Source organism: Alternaria incomplexa, assembly GCF_024043165.1.
Source record: "Alternaria incomplexa strain BMP 0042 chromosome Unknown scaffold_1, whole genome shotgun sequence".
NCBI lineage: Eukaryota > Fungi > Ascomycota > Dothideomycetes > Pleosporales > Pleosporaceae > Alternaria > Alternaria incomplexa.
Window position 1 is genome coordinate 1,204,440 of NW_026249850.1, and position 16,543 is coordinate 1,220,982.

A 16,543-nucleotide genomic window follows, 5' to 3' on the forward strand; every position below is an offset into this window, starting at 1 on the left:
GCAGGTTCCGTATCCACGCTCACGGTATGCTGGACGCAGGTACCGGCAAGACTTGACCGTGCAATCGCACGAACCTCCTTTGCCATTTTCATTCCGAGTGGCCATATAGTTCCCATCGTGTTCAGAAAGCCGATGCTGAGACGCACACGATCTCGCGCTATCGACAGCGCGTGTCCATCCAATAGATAGGTGCATACAGACACTTGTGCTGCCGCGAGTTGCGCGGTTAGGCACATGATAAAAACATTGTGCTTTTCGAGAGCGCATGGGATTGCGAGGAGTTTGGTATGCATTTCGGTCGCCTTGAGCACACGTGCGGTATGTGTGTTTCGCCCAGCTCTTGGTGTCAGCGTAAAGGGAGAGGGAGGTAGAAAAGACTGCGTGGTCATCTCTCGAGGAAGGTGAGCTAGTGATGAGAAGGGCCTATGCAGTGTTGAGATTACTCTGTCCTTGTTAGTATGACAGTAGCAGTGCATGGAGGAACGAATTACATCGCAGCACACATATGTGCCATGTACCTGTTGCACGTATGATTAGCGATCATGTTTTCGTCCGGCTGACGGTGTGGCATACATCACCTCATCTACTTGGCCATCGGGTCGAAGCGGGTCCTTCTTACAAGCTGGTAGCATCGCCGACCAGATCGCCAATTTCATGTCGCAGTTCTCGGTCATCGTTTCGCTAAATGTAGCAGTGTCGATAAAGGACTTCATGGCTGGAACTGTTAGACACCATTCGAAGTAGATAATGGCTCTCATTGAGTACGTCCGCCTGTGGTCTGTACTTACTGCAAGCGATGATCATTCCGATATCATAAAGATATACGATTGAAGAGTAAACGATCTCAATCTCTGCGAATTCACGGGCCTGGTACTCAGCCCAAGTCATCAAAGGCGGGATGTTCTGCTCATGTCAGCTCTTATCTCTATCTGCGCACTATCTCGACATACACCTGACTCAAAGTACTCATCATCGCATGGCAAATCAACGTTGCTGGATGTGAGAAGTAGTGTGTAGAAGGGCGTGTTGGTGACAAGGGCGAAGTTTTGATCCACAATATAGAGTACGTAAAACGTTCGCCTCCAACACTCTTCCAGTACAGCGCTACCGTCTCCATACGCTCGAGCAAAGTCTCTTTCGTTCATACGCAACTCTAATGCAATTGTGATAGCTTTATCCAGGTGCTTACGAGCCTCGGCTCTGGAAATGCTGTGGAACTCAGCGAGAGCAAATAGCAACAGCGCTTGAACATTGAATGGTGTATGCGCCAGGTCGGGCGACGTGACAGCTTCTAATGCTGTCATTTGATAGGGTTCCGATGGAGTCCAAGGGGCGTAGATTGATCCAATCCATTCCAAGACGGATAGTAGTGTGGTCATTCCATGGTTCTCGTGTAGGCGCCTGGCTTGCAGATAGTGGAGAGGCAGTACAACTGGCCATGAAGACCAAAAATATTCGAAGTACAAATCGATGAGTCGTTCATTGTCGACTTGGAAGATCATTCGATTTCGCTGGCTCTCGTTCCGTCCACGAAGAGGTATGGAAGAACCTGATGAACCGCTCTCAAAGGATCCCAGGCTAGATTGGTCGGATGGGGATGGCGCTGGTAACTGGAGTTTTCCGCTGGTCATGTTTTTGGGTTCTTGTTGCAGTCGTAGACGTCGCTCCGCAAGTGCAGCTTTGCTGAGACCTCCTCTTTTGGATTTTTGATAGATGCATTCTTTCCTGTCGCGCCTGCATCGGTTGCAGGCGGGTTGTGTGGAGTCACACTTTACGTGTCTATTGCGGCACTGGATACAGGCCAGCACTACTCGTTCAATTCGTTTCGGATCCGACGATAGCTCCATGGTTGGAGAAAAACGAGAGGAAGACCGTAGGTTGCGATGGGATCACGGCCGTAATTGGGGGCACCGCCAAAGGAGACCTTGCGCGCCAACCATGGAAGGTCAAAGTCAAGATAATCCAAAAATAATCATACGTTCCGGTGAGTGGAAGACAAGCACGACGCGTAGGGCTGATCTGACTGGTTAAACAGCGTGTCAAGCTGGACGCCTGCCGACTCGGCAAGAGTCGGATGAGCATCAGCATTGGGGGCCGCTCCTTCTTCATTAAGACGTTACATTGAAAACCACAGATTCTCAACATGGTTTAGGCATGAACAGAAAGCGCCTGCGTGCCACACATTCAAGAATTCAACTTACATACATAGTGTCACTATTAATCCCGTACATTCGCAAGCCTTTCTACCCTACTACCATGAACTAGAAATAATCGCACTATAAACCCACAGTCAGCCTTCGTGATACGACAGGCCAACGTAGCAACATCCAAGTCTCTGGTCTCAATGCACAAAACATGTAATCATATGCGTTCCAGACCTGACGGCCAATAAACCGTACCAGCTGGGGTTGTCGCTTTTCGGTCGTATATCTATAATCGAAGGCGATGAAGCAGAAGAAAGAAGCCGCGAGCTTAACGCAGCTTGCCGTGATCTTGAGCCTCTTTGACTTGTTCAAAGACCTGCATTGTAATGTTAGTTATCGGAATTCATACAGTTATGGGAACGGCGTTGCATACCTTGAGCATCTTCCTACGTGCACCAAGCGCATTGACTCCACGCTTCTCCAAGCCTTCGTCATCGAGCTCGATAAGCTCCTGCCACTTGAGATCCTTCAGGTTGTCTGTGTACTTGTGCAGACGGAGACTCCGAAGCCAGTTGGGAATGTCCGAAAGCAGACCAGGGTCGGTAGGATCCTCCGGGGGCTTGGAGCTGCCGCGACGGCCTCGGGGAGATCGACCGCGATCAATGTTGTCACCGAGGAAGCCATGGCCTTCATTACTGCCGCCGGCAAGACCAAACTGAGCAAGGTTGAGAGCGCCCATACCGTTGTTCATCATGCCACCGCCGTAGTCAGCAGCCAAGAACCCATTAGCTTGAGGCGATGTGAAGTTGCCCATGGCGCCCATGCCCTGACCCTGCATTGCGAAGCCGGGGGAGCTGGGGCGAGATCGGCGGCCTTGCATAGCAGCCAATTGCTGGGCCTGAAGAGCAGCCGCTTGCTGTGGTGTCAATACTTGGCCAAGCTCGTTTGTCATCAGGATGTTTCCGTTGCCCATCTGAGGCATACCGGGGGACATGGGTCCGTTGTCAGAAGATCGGGCGCGGCGGAATTTGCGTACATCGTCCAGCTGGATGCGGTTGTTGACTGTAGACAGCGCGGCCAGTTTCATAGCAGTAGCGTTCGCGACCATATCGGCCTGGTTGTTCGACTGTTGGAAATTGGCGACCATGGGAGTACTCAGCTGGGAAGCCCAGCTTCCACCTGGGTTGTAAGAAGGCGAAAGGAGCGGCATGTTAGAGGAGTTGGCCTCGAGAGCGTTCAAGGTGGTGGTCTGGACATTGTTGCTATCGTTCTGGAGAGGAAGACGGGGAGATCGAAGACCGGCGGATGGAGGTGGCTGAGTGAACTGGCCCATCGGTGGCTGCTGGTGCTGCTGCTGGCCCGAAGACTTGGGACGGTTCGCGCCCTCGTTCCAGGGTGATGCTGGCGGAGCATTGTTCTCTCTCTTGCTGTCCTCAGGGGCGGAGATGGTGGGAGCCGCTAGAGAAGTACGATCTCCAACGGTGCTATTGCGGTTGGACGCCGGCGCAACACCAACAACGTCGGTGAACTCAGCCTTCTGCTTGGCGATGGCAGCCGCGGCGTCCGGGAACATGCGGTTGATCTGGGATGTCTCCAAGCCCGAGTTGCGTTTTCCAGCACCCGGGGATGGCGGCGGACGGCCGAGGCCCATGGAATGGCGGTTTTCGCCAGTGCCGAGCTTGCTCATGGCGTCGCTCAGTTTCTGCGTCATGGGATCTAGCGCTCGTCAGCATGGAAAGTAGCCTGTGAGTGTTGTCAAGCTCACCTTTCTCTCCAAAGTTGGCAGGGGACAGAACTCCAGACATGGGCACGTTCTTGGACATCTGCTGCAGGACTTGGATGAAGAAGCGAATCTGCACCTGTGTCGTCTGCTGGAGGAGAGCGTAGAGGGCTGCAGTTCTCTCGGCCTCACTAAGGACGCGGAACCACTGCTCAATAGCGCTCAGCTCGTCCTTGAAGTCCTGATCAAGAGTGGCTGTCGCCATCTCTTCGAGTGTGTTCTCATATTGGTCGATATCGGCGAGCCACTGCTGAGCAGCGCGCTCCATCTCATCCGGGTTGCCCGACTGCGTGTTGTTGCGCCCGAAGTAGATTTCAGACGCGGGACGAATGCCACGGTTGGCAAGTGGGGAGGGGAAGCCACCTAGATCAGCTGAGGCACGGAGGTGGTGGTTGGCGCCGAGGGAGGTTCGGGCTTGCGGGGGACGGAGCGAGCTGGAACCCTCGGGGGTGCTGTTCCTGTTGGCGGCAATGTGGCTGGCAGACATGGCGGCGGTGAAAGTGGTCGACTGCGGGTTGAAGTGTAGAGGGTGAAATTCTGGCAATTTGTCAGTACGGCCGGCCCAAGTGCTCGCAGACCGGATGCTGGCACACGTACAGTGTAGACTGGGCGGGAGCACGAAGGAAGGTATTGATGCTTGCACACGAGTCTTCTCCTGCAGTCCCAGCTGCCCAAAGTCAGTATAACGTCGGACGCTCGTAGGAGCGCGAACTTGCCTGTGCCTCAAAGGAGAGCTCGATGAGTTTCGCGGGAGGCTGACACTTGTGCAGGGATGCGGTCTGCTGCGATGCACAGGCAGGCCGGGCAATAAGAAGAGACAGCGTAATATATCAAGGTACAAAGAAGGGAAGCTCAGCGACAGGAGGTCGAGTGTGAAGACGGCCAGAGGAGTGTTCGCTGCCAGGAGTCCGTCGAAAAGCCCGCGGCGTTGGGTTAGCGCGCCCAATCACGGAACCCTGCGCAAGGCTGAAGCAACGGCTCGCCAGATCTAGCCTGGTCCTCAGCTGTTACAGATAGTCGCGGCATACGTGACTACAAGCCTTCTGTTTGGATGGCTTGCAGGGCTATCTCCGATTGTGTCAAGGGCGGCTGCAGCTGCCTGTGAATCCCTCGCCTCTCCCCATGGTACACCTCCACACGCCCACCCACCGGTTGACCGACTGTGGCACTGTGGCCGTTTCGAGTCGAGCAAACGCGTCGACAGCGTGCTAGCCACACGATAGCATAGACGGTCAGAAGCGCACCGTTTCTGTAACAGCTTCTGCGGTGCCGTGCTTCTTATTGGCGAGCCGCGCCGTCAAACGCTCCGAGAAACAAAAGGAATTCTTCCCGAGACGTGTTCATGCACTGCCCGCTGCTAACACTAGTCGTTCGGGTCCACGGATACAAAAGTTGTGCCTCTCCAGGTCGTGTTCTATCATTGCAGGAGCATCTGAGACGACCCACTGTTGCCTGATCCGACATCTGATGCCCGCAGGTACATGCGCTAACCTTTAAATAGTTAGCTGCGTGTCGTCAAACGTGCATTGATAGCGCTCCAACGCCCGCGAACAGGTGAATGAATGTAGGAACGATCCATTCTGAAGTGAATGAGGGTGAGTGATAAACATGATCTGATGGCGATTGATAGGGTGAAAAGGAGGCGCGACTAACTATAGGCAACATGGTCGACAACGATCTGTTTAACTTGCAGCTCACATGGTTCTAGTAAATACTCGCTAACAACTGGTTTTCTAGAATAATCAGTGATACACAAAGTCTAGTTCCTCTACCCCCTTGTAGGCTACAGGCATGTCGCTATCAATAATGATAAGCAGCTTTTGTTTCCGCGAATTACCAGTATCTGAAAAAGCTAAGAAGGCTACAGTGCCTGAACAACCTACAAACTGGACATCTTCAGGCAATGTCGACTTCGGGGCACCTGTCTGATTTTCTCTTGAATGGAGTGATTGATATGTCGGAAAGTAGTGATGAGGTGGATGAAGATAGTCTTTGAGTGTTGTAAGGTTAGAGTATTGGAGTGCTGGAATGCTGGGCTAGGCTGCGGCTGGATGCTCTCGCTCTTGCCATTAGGAGCGAGTTCTAGTCACGCACAAAGAATTTCCTTCACATACCTTTGAGTCCCAAATGCCCAGACGCTCTGGTGTTGGATGCGTTCCTCCTTGAGATACTGGGTGTAAGAGTCGGCGGCAGCGTGGCCGACAATAGTGCCGCACGCACCAGTTACCACGGAGCAGAAGAGAGCCTCACTGTGGAAGAATTTTGTACGAAGATGAAAGTGTTTCTCGGTGGAAATGGGTATCTTGTTGTTTTACATCTGCCGTGCTCCAAGTTTCATGATGATGCCGCTGCTTGCTGTGATTGCTGTGCTGCCGACTGGATTTGTATAATCTGATTTGGGCATTAGCAATCCGCGTAACGAGACACGTTCGAAAGACATACCTCGCCCTTGATCTTCTCACTCTTGTCCTGTATACCCTGTATCTGTTTCTCGATATCCTTGCTGCATCCAGTCAGAAGAGACTCGTCACGCCAACTGGCCCACTCACATCTGTTTGTCGATGAACTCGAGACGACCGTTGACCGACATGACTGCCTCCGTCTTGTCCTGCTTCAGCAGTACTGGGCCAATTTGTTTATAGATGTTTGCATCGTCGTCGAGGATGTCAAACTCCTGAGATGACGTCTTTCAGTATGTGATCCGAGACCAAGCGCAATCTCCGCATACCTTTTTGACGGTACTATTCTCCTGTTGTTGCGATTCGAGCTTCTGGCGAGCCTCTACTGCAGTTCCGAGCTCTGTTCCGAGATTAGCTACAGATTGACCATCTTTGGGCGCGGCTTACCAGCCTGGAGGCCTTGGTAGCTGTCAGACAGCGCCTGCAGCTTCTTTTGCACGTCTGCCATGGCTTTGGTGATGCTGAGTGACGCGTTCTGCAAAGTTTGGTGCAGTCTCGTTCGGAAGTCGCGAGTGGGATGCTGAACTCCCTCAATCCGGTTAGAAGCAACGCGGGGCTAGGTGCCTTGGCCGTACCTGGAGCGACGGGCACCTCTCGTGTACGACCGCAAAGCCCATTCACGCGAAACAATCTCGAGCGCACCCTCGCCTAAACATCGTCGATCCAAGCTGCGAATCCTTCCCTTGCCTCACATACTCGCCCTGGCCCCGCGAACCCACAGGCAGCCTGCACGCGATTGCCCCACTCAGATCGCCCTCCGCGCCCATACATCGATCAATCAACACACCAGCCGACGCGCGCTCCGAGAATCACGCTCGCGGAAGCCTCCACCGACCTCCGGCCTTCACAATGAGCAACGCCGACTTCCTCGGCCGGGCCATCGAGACGGTCAAAAAGGCAATTGAGACGGACACGGCAGGCGAATATGAGAAGGCGTATCAGCTGTACTACAGTGCTCGTCAGTGCCACAGGATAGAGACCATGTAAATATGGATGCTAACTTCATGCGCAGTCGAGCTGTTCATGCTCGCTCTCAAATGTACGTTGGTCGGATTTTGTAGATTAGCAAACATGCTGACGCTCAGTAGGGGAGAAGAACCAGAAGTCCAAGGATATGATCCGCGGCAAGGTAGCCGAATACATGGAGCGCGCCGAGAAGCTCAAACAACATCTGAACCAAAATGACGCCTCGAATCGCAAGAAGCCAGCAGCCATGGGCTCAAACGGCAAAGCAGCAGGTGGAAGTGGAAAGGGCGGAGGGTACATATCAAGTCTGCGCCTGCCGAGAGTTCGCAACTGACCTCTAACAGTGACGAAGACGAAGGCGAACAAGACGCCGACTCGAAAAAGCTCCGCGGTGCGCTCGCTGGAGCCATTCTATCCGAGAAGCCCAACATTCGATGGGAAGACGTAGCAGGTCTGGAGATGGCAAAAGAAGCACTCAAGGAGGCCGTTATATTACCCATCAAGTTTCCTCACTTGTTTACCGGAAAGCGACAACCATGGAAGGGTATCCTTCTCTACGGGCCACCTGGTACCGGTAAGAGTTACCTGGCAAAGGCGGTCGCTACCGAGGCGAACAGCACATTCTTCAGTGTCTCCAGTTCCGATTTAGTCAGCAAGTGGATGGGTGAATCAGAACGGTAGGTGAAACAGTCCACTTCGGCGCGACGCGGCAGCTGACATGATGTTAGACTCGTAAAGCAGCTCTTCGGCATGGCTCGCGAAAACAAACCCTCGATTATCTTCATCGACGAGATCGACGCGCTCTGCGGACCTCGAGGTGAGGGCGAGTCGGAAGCATCACGACGTATCAAGACAGAACTCCTAGTGCAGATGGACGGTGTCGGTAAAGATTCGAAGGGCGTACTTATTCTCGGTGCGACGAACATCCCATGGCAACTCGACTCTGCCATCCGACGACGATTCCAGCGGAGAGTCCATATCAGTCTGCCAGATCAGCCCTCCAGGATGAGGATGTTCGAGCTTGCGGTTGGCAACACACCTTGCGAGCTGAGCCAGGCCGACTACAAGAAGCTAGCCGAGCTTAGTGAGGGATACTCTGGGTCTGATATTTCGATTGCGGTACAAGACGCGCTCATGCAGCCTGTGCGACTTATTCAGACAGCAACACACTACAAGCCCGTCGAGGTAGACGGTCAGACAAAGTGGACACCGTGCTCACCTGGTGATCCACAAGCAGAGGAGAAGTCATGGACAGACCTAGACGGCGATCAGCTGCTCGAGCCACCTCTAAAGGTCAAGGACTTCGTCAAGGCGATCAAGGCTTCAAGACCAACTGTGAGTAGAGAGGATTTGGACCGCAGCGCCGAGTGGACAAAGGAGTTTGGTAGTGAGGGCGCGTAGACGAACCGTTTGTTGTCGTTTGAGGCGGTGCTGTATATCTTCGAGGCGCTTTTGGTGTTTATATCCCCTTCTAGCATAGCGATCCCAGGCCGTACATGGACCGGCCGGCGTTGATGCTTCGAATACATGAGCAATTTGAGGCCTTTTCGTTCCATGATGCTACAAAGGCGATACTGCATACACATTCATATCTCGCTTTCAGATTCTCAGGATTGAGGTGAAGAAGATGTCATAGCGACTCGTGGCACTCTACGTGATCTCACACTGCAAAGTGAAGGTTCTTGAATAATGGTGGCTCATTTCTCGATACTAAGCTGGTCCAGCGTAGTCCATTCCATGGCACGATCGAAGTGGGTGAGGGGACGAAGGGGAAACTTTGGGGGAATATGTGTAAAACCGGACCGGACCTGACCTAACCGCCTAACCTAACCTGTCCTACCCAAAACAAGCACTCCACCGTGATAAAGATGCTTCTCTATACTTCGCCAGCCTTGTTACCAATGACGAGGCCCAGAGACCCTCACGTCATGCTCTTTCATCGTGTCTTCGTGCTGATGTCATGTCACAATTCCGAATCGAACGCCGCTCATGCATCGTGTCCCATGTGGATTCCCTTCCACAAGTCCATAAAGTTGACCATTTACGAACGGCCTAGTCAGCCTCTAGCTGAAGTAGGCTTGCGCAGTACGCTGCTGCTCTGGTGTCAAAGTCGCGGCAGCCTGGCCAAGATCGGTGCTGGTCGCCTGGATCAGAGCCTTCACGGATGCGACAACGCGGTTCGCGGTCTGTCCTTGCAGAGTTTCGGCCTCCAGGGCTTGCACAACGTAGTTGAAGACCTTTGCGGGTTGAGAGAACACAGCTTGGTTTTGTCTGAAAGATGTTAGTGTGGATCTCACGCATACGCGGCGTGGTGCTAGATTAACTTACTGTTCAATCAGCTGAGCTAGGAAGGCATAGGCGTATGGTGTAGCCTCTTCGTCGTTGGTGATGGGAAGTGTATCCATCCAGGCAGCGGCGACACTGTCCCAGTTTGCGACCTTGCTTGCATTGTAGTGTAGGATCTTGGCAATTGCAGCCGAAGCATTCTCTGTCGCGAAAATGTCGTCGTCCGCGCGAGCGTTTGGTCTCTGTGTAACCTGGAAGAGCGTCTCCAGGGAGGCCGCAACAAATTCGGACCAGTTCTCTCCACCCTTGTGAGCTGCAACACCAATTCCGTATACTGCTGCCTGGCGATTGGCAGGGACGTCGTCTTGCATACCATCGATGAGAGGTTGGATAATTTGGTCCTTGTATTGCCACGACTCTGGTCCACAGAACTCGAGCACATCGTCGTAGATGCAAATCGCCCACTGGCGTTGAGTGGGGTCTGGGTTAGCAGCGGACAAGCTATAGAATTGGGTTAGTTCAGCCCAGTAAGGCAAGAACGCTGTGCCCATGGTCTTGAAAATGCTGTGGAACGCCTTGTTCATGTCTGAGAGGAGCGTCTGGTCGTCTTCTATGGCAAACAACAGATCTTCCGAAGCTTCCTCACCATCATCATTCTCGGCCTGCTCCTCTAGACGTTCCTTTACGCGTACGTGGTAGTCTTGAAGCACGCTTCTAGCGGACTCAATGAAGGTCGTCATATGTGCGTTGGTGAGGCAGTTGCGGCCAATGCACTCTAAACACTCGTAGAAGCATTGGTACATCTCGGCGAGGGTATCAATGGCGGGCTCAGTGCTGAGCACTTCGAGGACACGCTCGACGGTGCGTCCCCACAGCTCGCTCAGTTGTGTAGATTCCGGACCGTGGGCCTTCTTGTACGCATTCAACAGCGCTGGAACACACTTGGCTGATGCCACTCGCACGGGGTCGTGGAAGAAGAAAGCTAGACCTGGGAGCGCGATCTTCTCCATGATGTCGTTGACGTAGGGCTCGAAAGCGTCCTCTAGAACTTGCGCGTAAATGACAATGAGCTCAATAGCCATGTGTTTGTCGTCAAGGATGCTGGTCTTGATTCCAATAACCTTGCCCTTGAGCGGAACCAACTCCCAGCCTTCTTCATCTTGGATCTGGGCAACTTGTTCCTCGTCGTCAAGAAGTTGGATATCAGCCTTGGCTCCAGCAAGCTCGGTCAGTGGTGGGATGACACCAGCAAGGAAAGGAACGAACTCCCGTCCTAGAACACGGCACATGCGGCCCCAGCAGTGGAGGAGATAGGATGCTTGCGGGTCATCGGCCTCGGAAACGCTGTTCTGGATCCGTCCGAGCAGCTGTACAAGGTTGAGTGCGTCTTGGCCCATACGGTCCTTGCCGACAGCGAGAGCGATAAGCGTCGCGCACTCCATGGCCTTGGCACGGAGAAGTCGGTATTCCTTGGACTGCTCCTCTTGTAGGACATTGAAGAGAAGAGGCATAAGCGTGTCGTAATACTTGGAGAAGGCAGCCTCTGCGGAATCCGCAACGGTGGCAATAGTAGACAGGGCCTGTTCCTGTACGAAACGCTTGGGGCTCTGCAGAAGCATGAGCAAGTGGTTAAGCAGCTGGTCGAGGTATGGCTCAAGGATGTTCTTCTCAGCCTCCTCGCAGAAGTTGACTAGAGCAGCAGCAGCGTGCGCCTGCACGCGAGGCTCCGAAGACTCCAAGACAGGGATGATGTTGGGGAGAACGACCTGGTGGTACGTCTCTTGCATGGTACCGGCAAAGTCAGTCGACATCTGTCCGACAGCATTGCAAGCGGCCCATCGCACTCGTGGATGGGGGTCTCGGAGCGCAGGCAATACGAGATCCAGGACTTTGTCAAGCTCGCCAACCATCAGCTCGCGACAACCCTCGGAGATGGCTGATATCGCCATGAGAGCAGCGTGCCTGTCGCGCCACGCCGAAGAAGTCATCATGCGCGGAAGCCAGTTGAACGTCGGAGGCAGAATGGCTTGTCCACCGAGCTTGTTTGCCAGGCGATCCATACACTGCTCACCAGCCACATGGTTCGAGTCGCTTTCTTCATCCAAGTCTTCTGACACGTTCCACTCCTCAGCATCGTCATCGTCAGCTCCAACGTCGGTCATCAAAGACAGACATTGAGTAACCATATCATTGGTGAAGTTGGCATCCTTCTTGCACATCAGAGGCGCGTTGTCCGCGAAGGTCGCCATGAGTTCCAACGCGTTCTGCCGAGCCGTCTCTCCTAGATCCTTGTCCTGGATAACGGAAATGCTGAACTGAACGAGGTCGTTGAACGGAGGCTTGAACATCTTGGGCGCAACTTCGGCAAGGTCAATGAGCGAGATGAGGGCCTTTGTGAGGAGCTCTGCATCGCCAGACTCCTTGATCGGGGGTAGAATACTGAGGATCTCTCCGACGAGAGAATAGTATTTGGACTGGGCCTTCTTGGTGATTGAGCGGAAGAAGGACGCGAAGGCTTCGACGGATGCGATTTTGACCTGTGAGATGTAAGTCGAGAGCTTCCAGGTGCATGCGGAAAACGAACCGATGTCTCGCTGTCGGCGAAGCCGCCCTTGAAAGCAGTTAAGACTACGTCCTCATGCTGCTTCTCGATGATCTGCGGGGTTGTCGAGAATATCCTGAAGGCGTTCTCGCGCTGCGCGGGGTCTGCGGACTGGCTTGCCTGGAACAACGCGCCCAGAAGCTCCGGCCATGCAACGCCTAGATGAATTTAGACATGATCCTGTAGTGTGTCCCGTTTCCTCGTACCTTCATCTGTGTGCTGACGTGCGAGTTCGGCAACAGCATCTCCAACCTTGGTGCGCACTGAGTTGTCCGTCTCGTTGGCGAGGCAATGGAGCAACTTCGCGCGTATGGCTTCGCGCTCGGGGGCGTTGAGGGTCAAGAAGAGGTCGGCGGTCTGGCCTGAGGGCGCCTTTCGCGGTTTCGACGACTGTCGCCTGAAGATGACGGCGGCGAACGTCCGTGTCTAACACAGCCTGTAAGCTAGAACCCAGGGTTTCTACCGAGCGGGACCCTTACTGAGGTATCCTGCGCCAGCTCGATCTGCTCCGAGAGGCCCATCAAGAGCACCTCGGGCCTCTGAGCAACCCACTCGTCATTCAACTGCTGCTCGGCAGCCGTGCGCTGAATGTTATCCGGCGACTGGAGGCCCTGCAGCAGGGTCGCCAGCGCCGTGTGGACCTCGGCGGGGAGGACAGACATATCGTATGCGTAGATTGGTAGTGGAGGGCAGCGGCCCAGGAAGCGTGGTGTTGTTCACAGGCAACAAGGGAATACGGTCGCTTGGTCCCTGGTAGTGCTGCTTGCGGAGCGCGTGTGACGTGTTGGAGCGCCTCTGCTGCAGTGGAACTATGCAGGACGGGGCAGCGTATATCTTGGTGCAGACACGATCTTTCGGCGGCAGAGACTGGTGCTTTGTGTGGTTTCGCCTCAAGTCATTGATCGATGTTTTGGTGGGGGAGAGTGTTGGCCCAAAAAAGTGTGTCACTCCACTCATTGGCCAGCTAGCGTATCCTTGAAGGCTACGGAGCCCTGGAGTACACCGACTCACGGAGCATTCACTGTATGGACCCTGTTGAAACCACCCAGCTGGCTCATATATACTTGAAAACACGATCGACACTGCAAATTCGGCGTAATATCGTGTATACTCTTAGTGAAAGGAAAGATGAATCAATACACGGCTGGGTGCATCGCCAGCCATCCTGTTCATGAGAGATACCATGCGCGTGACCTGCCACGATAGGAGTAGGAAAACCTTGATCTAGCTTCAAGTACGGAACCCCGAAACCTACAGCAATGCTAGATCCTTGAATCTGTTTACTTTGTTGTAGTAGGCTGTATAGGCGCTGTCTAGGTACAGCCGTCTTCAGAGTAAGCTCCTCCGAGGTTAGATGCAAAGCCCAGGCAGTAGGACAGACCAGATGGAGCCAGCGCCCGAGCTAAAATTCTGGTCTTTTGCAGGCAGTCGCCCGTAGGCCGAGCAGGCGCATGTGCAATGGCAGCAGGCCAGGGGAAGAGCGGTCTAGCTAGCCTCGTCGCTTGCGCCTTCTGCGTCTACCCTGGCAACCACGACTTTGCTTCTATTGACCCCTCACCAACAACCCGACTTCCACGTCTCGGTCAAAAGCAACATGTCGCATACGGGGACTATGCGCGGTACGCCCAAGCCCAAGAACCAGCACCCGCCCCAGCAATTCCCCCACAGCCCCTCGGGAATCCCGCGACCAGCAGCTCTCGAGACGCATGCTTCTCATGTTGCCCAGAGCGATGCGGGCGGCTCTTCGCTCAGCGCCAGTCGTGCGAAAATGTCGAAGCGCGACGACGTAAGCTGCCCTGCTCGCCATGGACTGCCACATACTCATGATGCCTAGGCCATCCGCCGCAAGATCGAAACCGACCTGAACAAAAAGAAGAACCCCAGCGGCCGCGTGCGACCCTCCAAGAAAGCCCCGCCCGGCACTGTCCTCGCCTTGAAGCCCTCCCCCGCGCTCCAGATCAAGCCCTCCACCTCAGTCGCCGAGGCTGCGCAGTTAATGGCAGCTAAGCGCGAGGATTGTGTCCTAGTTACCGACGACGATGACCGTATTGCGGGTATCTTCACGGCCAAGGATCTGGCCTTCCGCGTCGTTGGCGCCGGCATCAAGGCTCGCGATGTCACCATCGAAGAGATCATGACCAAGAACCCCCTCTGCGCAAAGACCGACACAAGTGCGACCGATGCTCTGGATCTCATGGTCAGGAAGGGCTTCCGCCACCTTCCCGTCATGGTATGTTGGGCTATAAATATGCGTCGCGGGTGAACTGACGTGGGATAGGACGAAAACCACGACATTTCCGGTATCTTGGACATCACCAAATGTTTCTACGACGCCATGGAGAAGTTGGAGCGCGCCTACGCTTCCTCGCGCAAGCTGTATGATGCTCTGGAGGGTGTGCAGGCCGAGATGGGCTCCAGCCAGCCGCAACAGATCATTCAGTACGTCGAGGCTATTCGTCAGAAGATGTCTGGTCCTACTCTCGAGTCTGTCTTGACTGGCCTGCCCCCAACAACCGTATCCGTGCGCACTTCTGTCAAGGAAGCTGCGTCACTCATGAAGGAGAACCACACAACCGCTGTTCTGGTGCAGGACAATGGCTCAATCACCGGCATCTTCACCAGTAAGGACGTCGTCTTGCGTGTGATTGCCGCGGGGCTCGACCCGATGACTTGCAGTGTCGTACGAGTGATGACTCCGCATCCCGACTTTGCGCCTATGGACATGAGCATCCAGTCCGCTCTGCGCAAGATGCATGGTAAGTGGTCCAAATCTACAGCTCTTCGAATAATTGCTGACTATTGCAGATGGTCACTACCTCAACTTGCCTGTCATGAGCGACGCAGGGGAGATTGTTGGAATGGTCGATGTTCTCAAGCTGACTTATGCCACTCTTGATCAGGTACGCCCACTCCTGCTTCTCAAAGTATCATTGCTAACTCCTTGAAGATCAACAACATCAGCACGACCGACAGCGAAGGTCCCGCGTGGAACAAGTTCTGGCTGTCTCTGGACAACGAGACTGAGTCGATGATGTCAGGCGAGGGTGGGAGTCGCGTCCACGACCATCGCTCATACGTCTCCCATCACGATCGCCCCGGTCTAATGGACCGTGGCGATAGCGTACTACCCAATGAGTCTGCCTCTCATCACGGGGACTCACCAGACGCATCTGCTGTCGCCAGTATTCCTCCCTCTCATATGGAGGACATGCCGTTCCCTTTCAAGTTCAAAGCTCCAAGTGGTCGCGTTCACCGTCTGCAGGTCGTTGTATCTGCTGGTATTGAAGAGCTCATCCACAATGTAGCGAACAAGCTTGGAGGAGAAGTCGAGGCCATAGGAGGAGTACCGAGCTTTGATGACGGCAAGGTTTCCCGGGGTGGCTTCGCTTTGAGCTATCTCGACAACGAGGGAGACACAATCTCCATCACCACCAACGACGATCTCGTTGAGGCTGTCAGTCTATCCCGCATGGCACATCGCGAGAAGGTAGATCTCTTTGTGCACCATCCTGAAAAGGCACCAATGTCTGCCGAGGTCAACCCACAACCTGCACTGCCCAAGCCTGTCACACCGCCTGAGTCGTCTCTTCGCGAACGTAGACAGTACTTTGATGAAGAGGAAGAGAAGCCTAGATCACGAGGCCGTAATCAGCCAGTACCTATCTCACAACAGCCGGAGATCATCGCTGGTGTACCGAACGATCTTCTCCTTCCTGGAGCTATCGGTGTACTAGCTGTTGTCATCGTCGGTGTGTTTGTGCTTGGCCGCGCCAGTCGGTAAGATTTGGGTGGACGTTAGGTAATTTGTGTTGGAGTATGAGCGAGAATGCATTGTTTCCTTTGTTGTAACCTGATATCCCATAGATCCCTGGGTGTTTCCTAGCAGTTTGGCAGTCAAGATTGAATACATTTTACTTCCACCTCCTACAAGGAAAATTCTAAACAAGTCTACAGCCTACATTAAGATGAAAACATGCAAAGTAGGCAACCTGACGAGAACGTAGGCTCTAGGGTGTGCCAAGTTCAACTATGAGTAGTCACACGTCCCACAGAAATACGCTGTCGTTATGCTTCCTTTCATGAACACCGTTGAAGTCCTCAAAGAAGTAAAGAACAGCCAACAGCATGCTCATGATGTCCTCGAAGCTTTTATGACGGCGGGGGAAGAACTTCGGGTAGTCGGTATAGCTAGTAGTGTAACATACTGGTCATTGTATGATTGCCCAAGCGCCCCGTTCAAGAGTTAACGCGTATACCAACTTCCAAAGGTGACATTAAGAATGATAGTGAAATCTGCCATGCCTTC

At 53.8% G+C, this 16,543-nt stretch overlaps 5 protein-coding genes across 5 annotated transcripts; 2 read left to right on the plus strand and 3 right to left on the minus strand.

The window, feature by feature from the left end:
• Positions 1-2,472: 2,472 nt before the first annotated feature.
• Positions 2,473-4,411, minus strand: VTS1 (Flap-structured DNA-binding and RNA-binding protein; the record flags this gene model as incomplete). The annotated part of the gene is made up of 3 exons (XM_051430029.1): positions 2,473-2,520; positions 2,578-3,860; positions 3,910-4,411. The coding sequence occupies 3 exons, from the start codon at positions 4,409-4,411 to the stop codon at positions 2,473-2,475; spliced, it is 1,833 nt and encodes a 610-aa protein (XP_051295516.1).
• A 1,847-nt stretch (positions 4,412-6,258) lies between these two features.
• J4E90_000434 (uncharacterized protein) lies at positions 6,259-6,831 on the minus strand (the record flags this gene model as incomplete). Its single annotated transcript, XM_051430030.1, has 5 exons — positions 6,259-6,315; positions 6,367-6,427; positions 6,474-6,598; positions 6,653-6,723; positions 6,771-6,831. 5 exons carry the CDS (start codon positions 6,829-6,831, stop codon positions 6,259-6,261), a joined length of 375 nt encoding a protein of 124 aa, XP_051295517.1.
• A 401-nt stretch (positions 6,832-7,232) lies between these two features.
• Positions 7,233-8,750, plus strand: VPS4 (Vacuolar protein sorting-associated protein 4; the record flags this gene model as incomplete). Its single annotated transcript, XM_051430031.1, has 5 exons — positions 7,233-7,341; positions 7,396-7,422; positions 7,472-7,643; positions 7,694-8,026; positions 8,078-8,750. The coding sequence occupies 5 exons, from the start codon at positions 7,233-7,235 to the stop codon at positions 8,748-8,750; spliced, it is 1,314 nt and encodes a 437-aa protein (XP_051295518.1).
• A 662-nt stretch (positions 8,751-9,412) lies between these two features.
• Positions 9,413-12,899, minus strand: J4E90_000436 (uncharacterized protein; the record flags this gene model as incomplete). The annotated part of the gene is made up of 5 exons (XM_051430032.1): positions 9,413-9,620; positions 9,678-12,172; positions 12,220-12,395; positions 12,444-12,663; positions 12,717-12,899. The coding sequence occupies 5 exons, from the start codon at positions 12,897-12,899 to the stop codon at positions 9,413-9,415; spliced, it is 3,282 nt and encodes a 1,093-aa protein (XP_051295519.1).
• A 932-nt stretch (positions 12,900-13,831) lies between these two features.
• Positions 13,832-16,018, plus strand: J4E90_000437 (uncharacterized protein; the record flags this gene model as incomplete). Its single annotated transcript, XM_051430033.1, has 5 exons — positions 13,832-14,023; positions 14,072-14,467; positions 14,516-14,993; positions 15,043-15,137; positions 15,185-16,018. 5 exons carry the CDS (start codon positions 13,832-13,834, stop codon positions 16,016-16,018), a joined length of 1,995 nt encoding a protein of 664 aa, XP_051295520.1.
• Between the last annotated feature and the right edge of the window lie 525 nt (positions 16,019-16,543).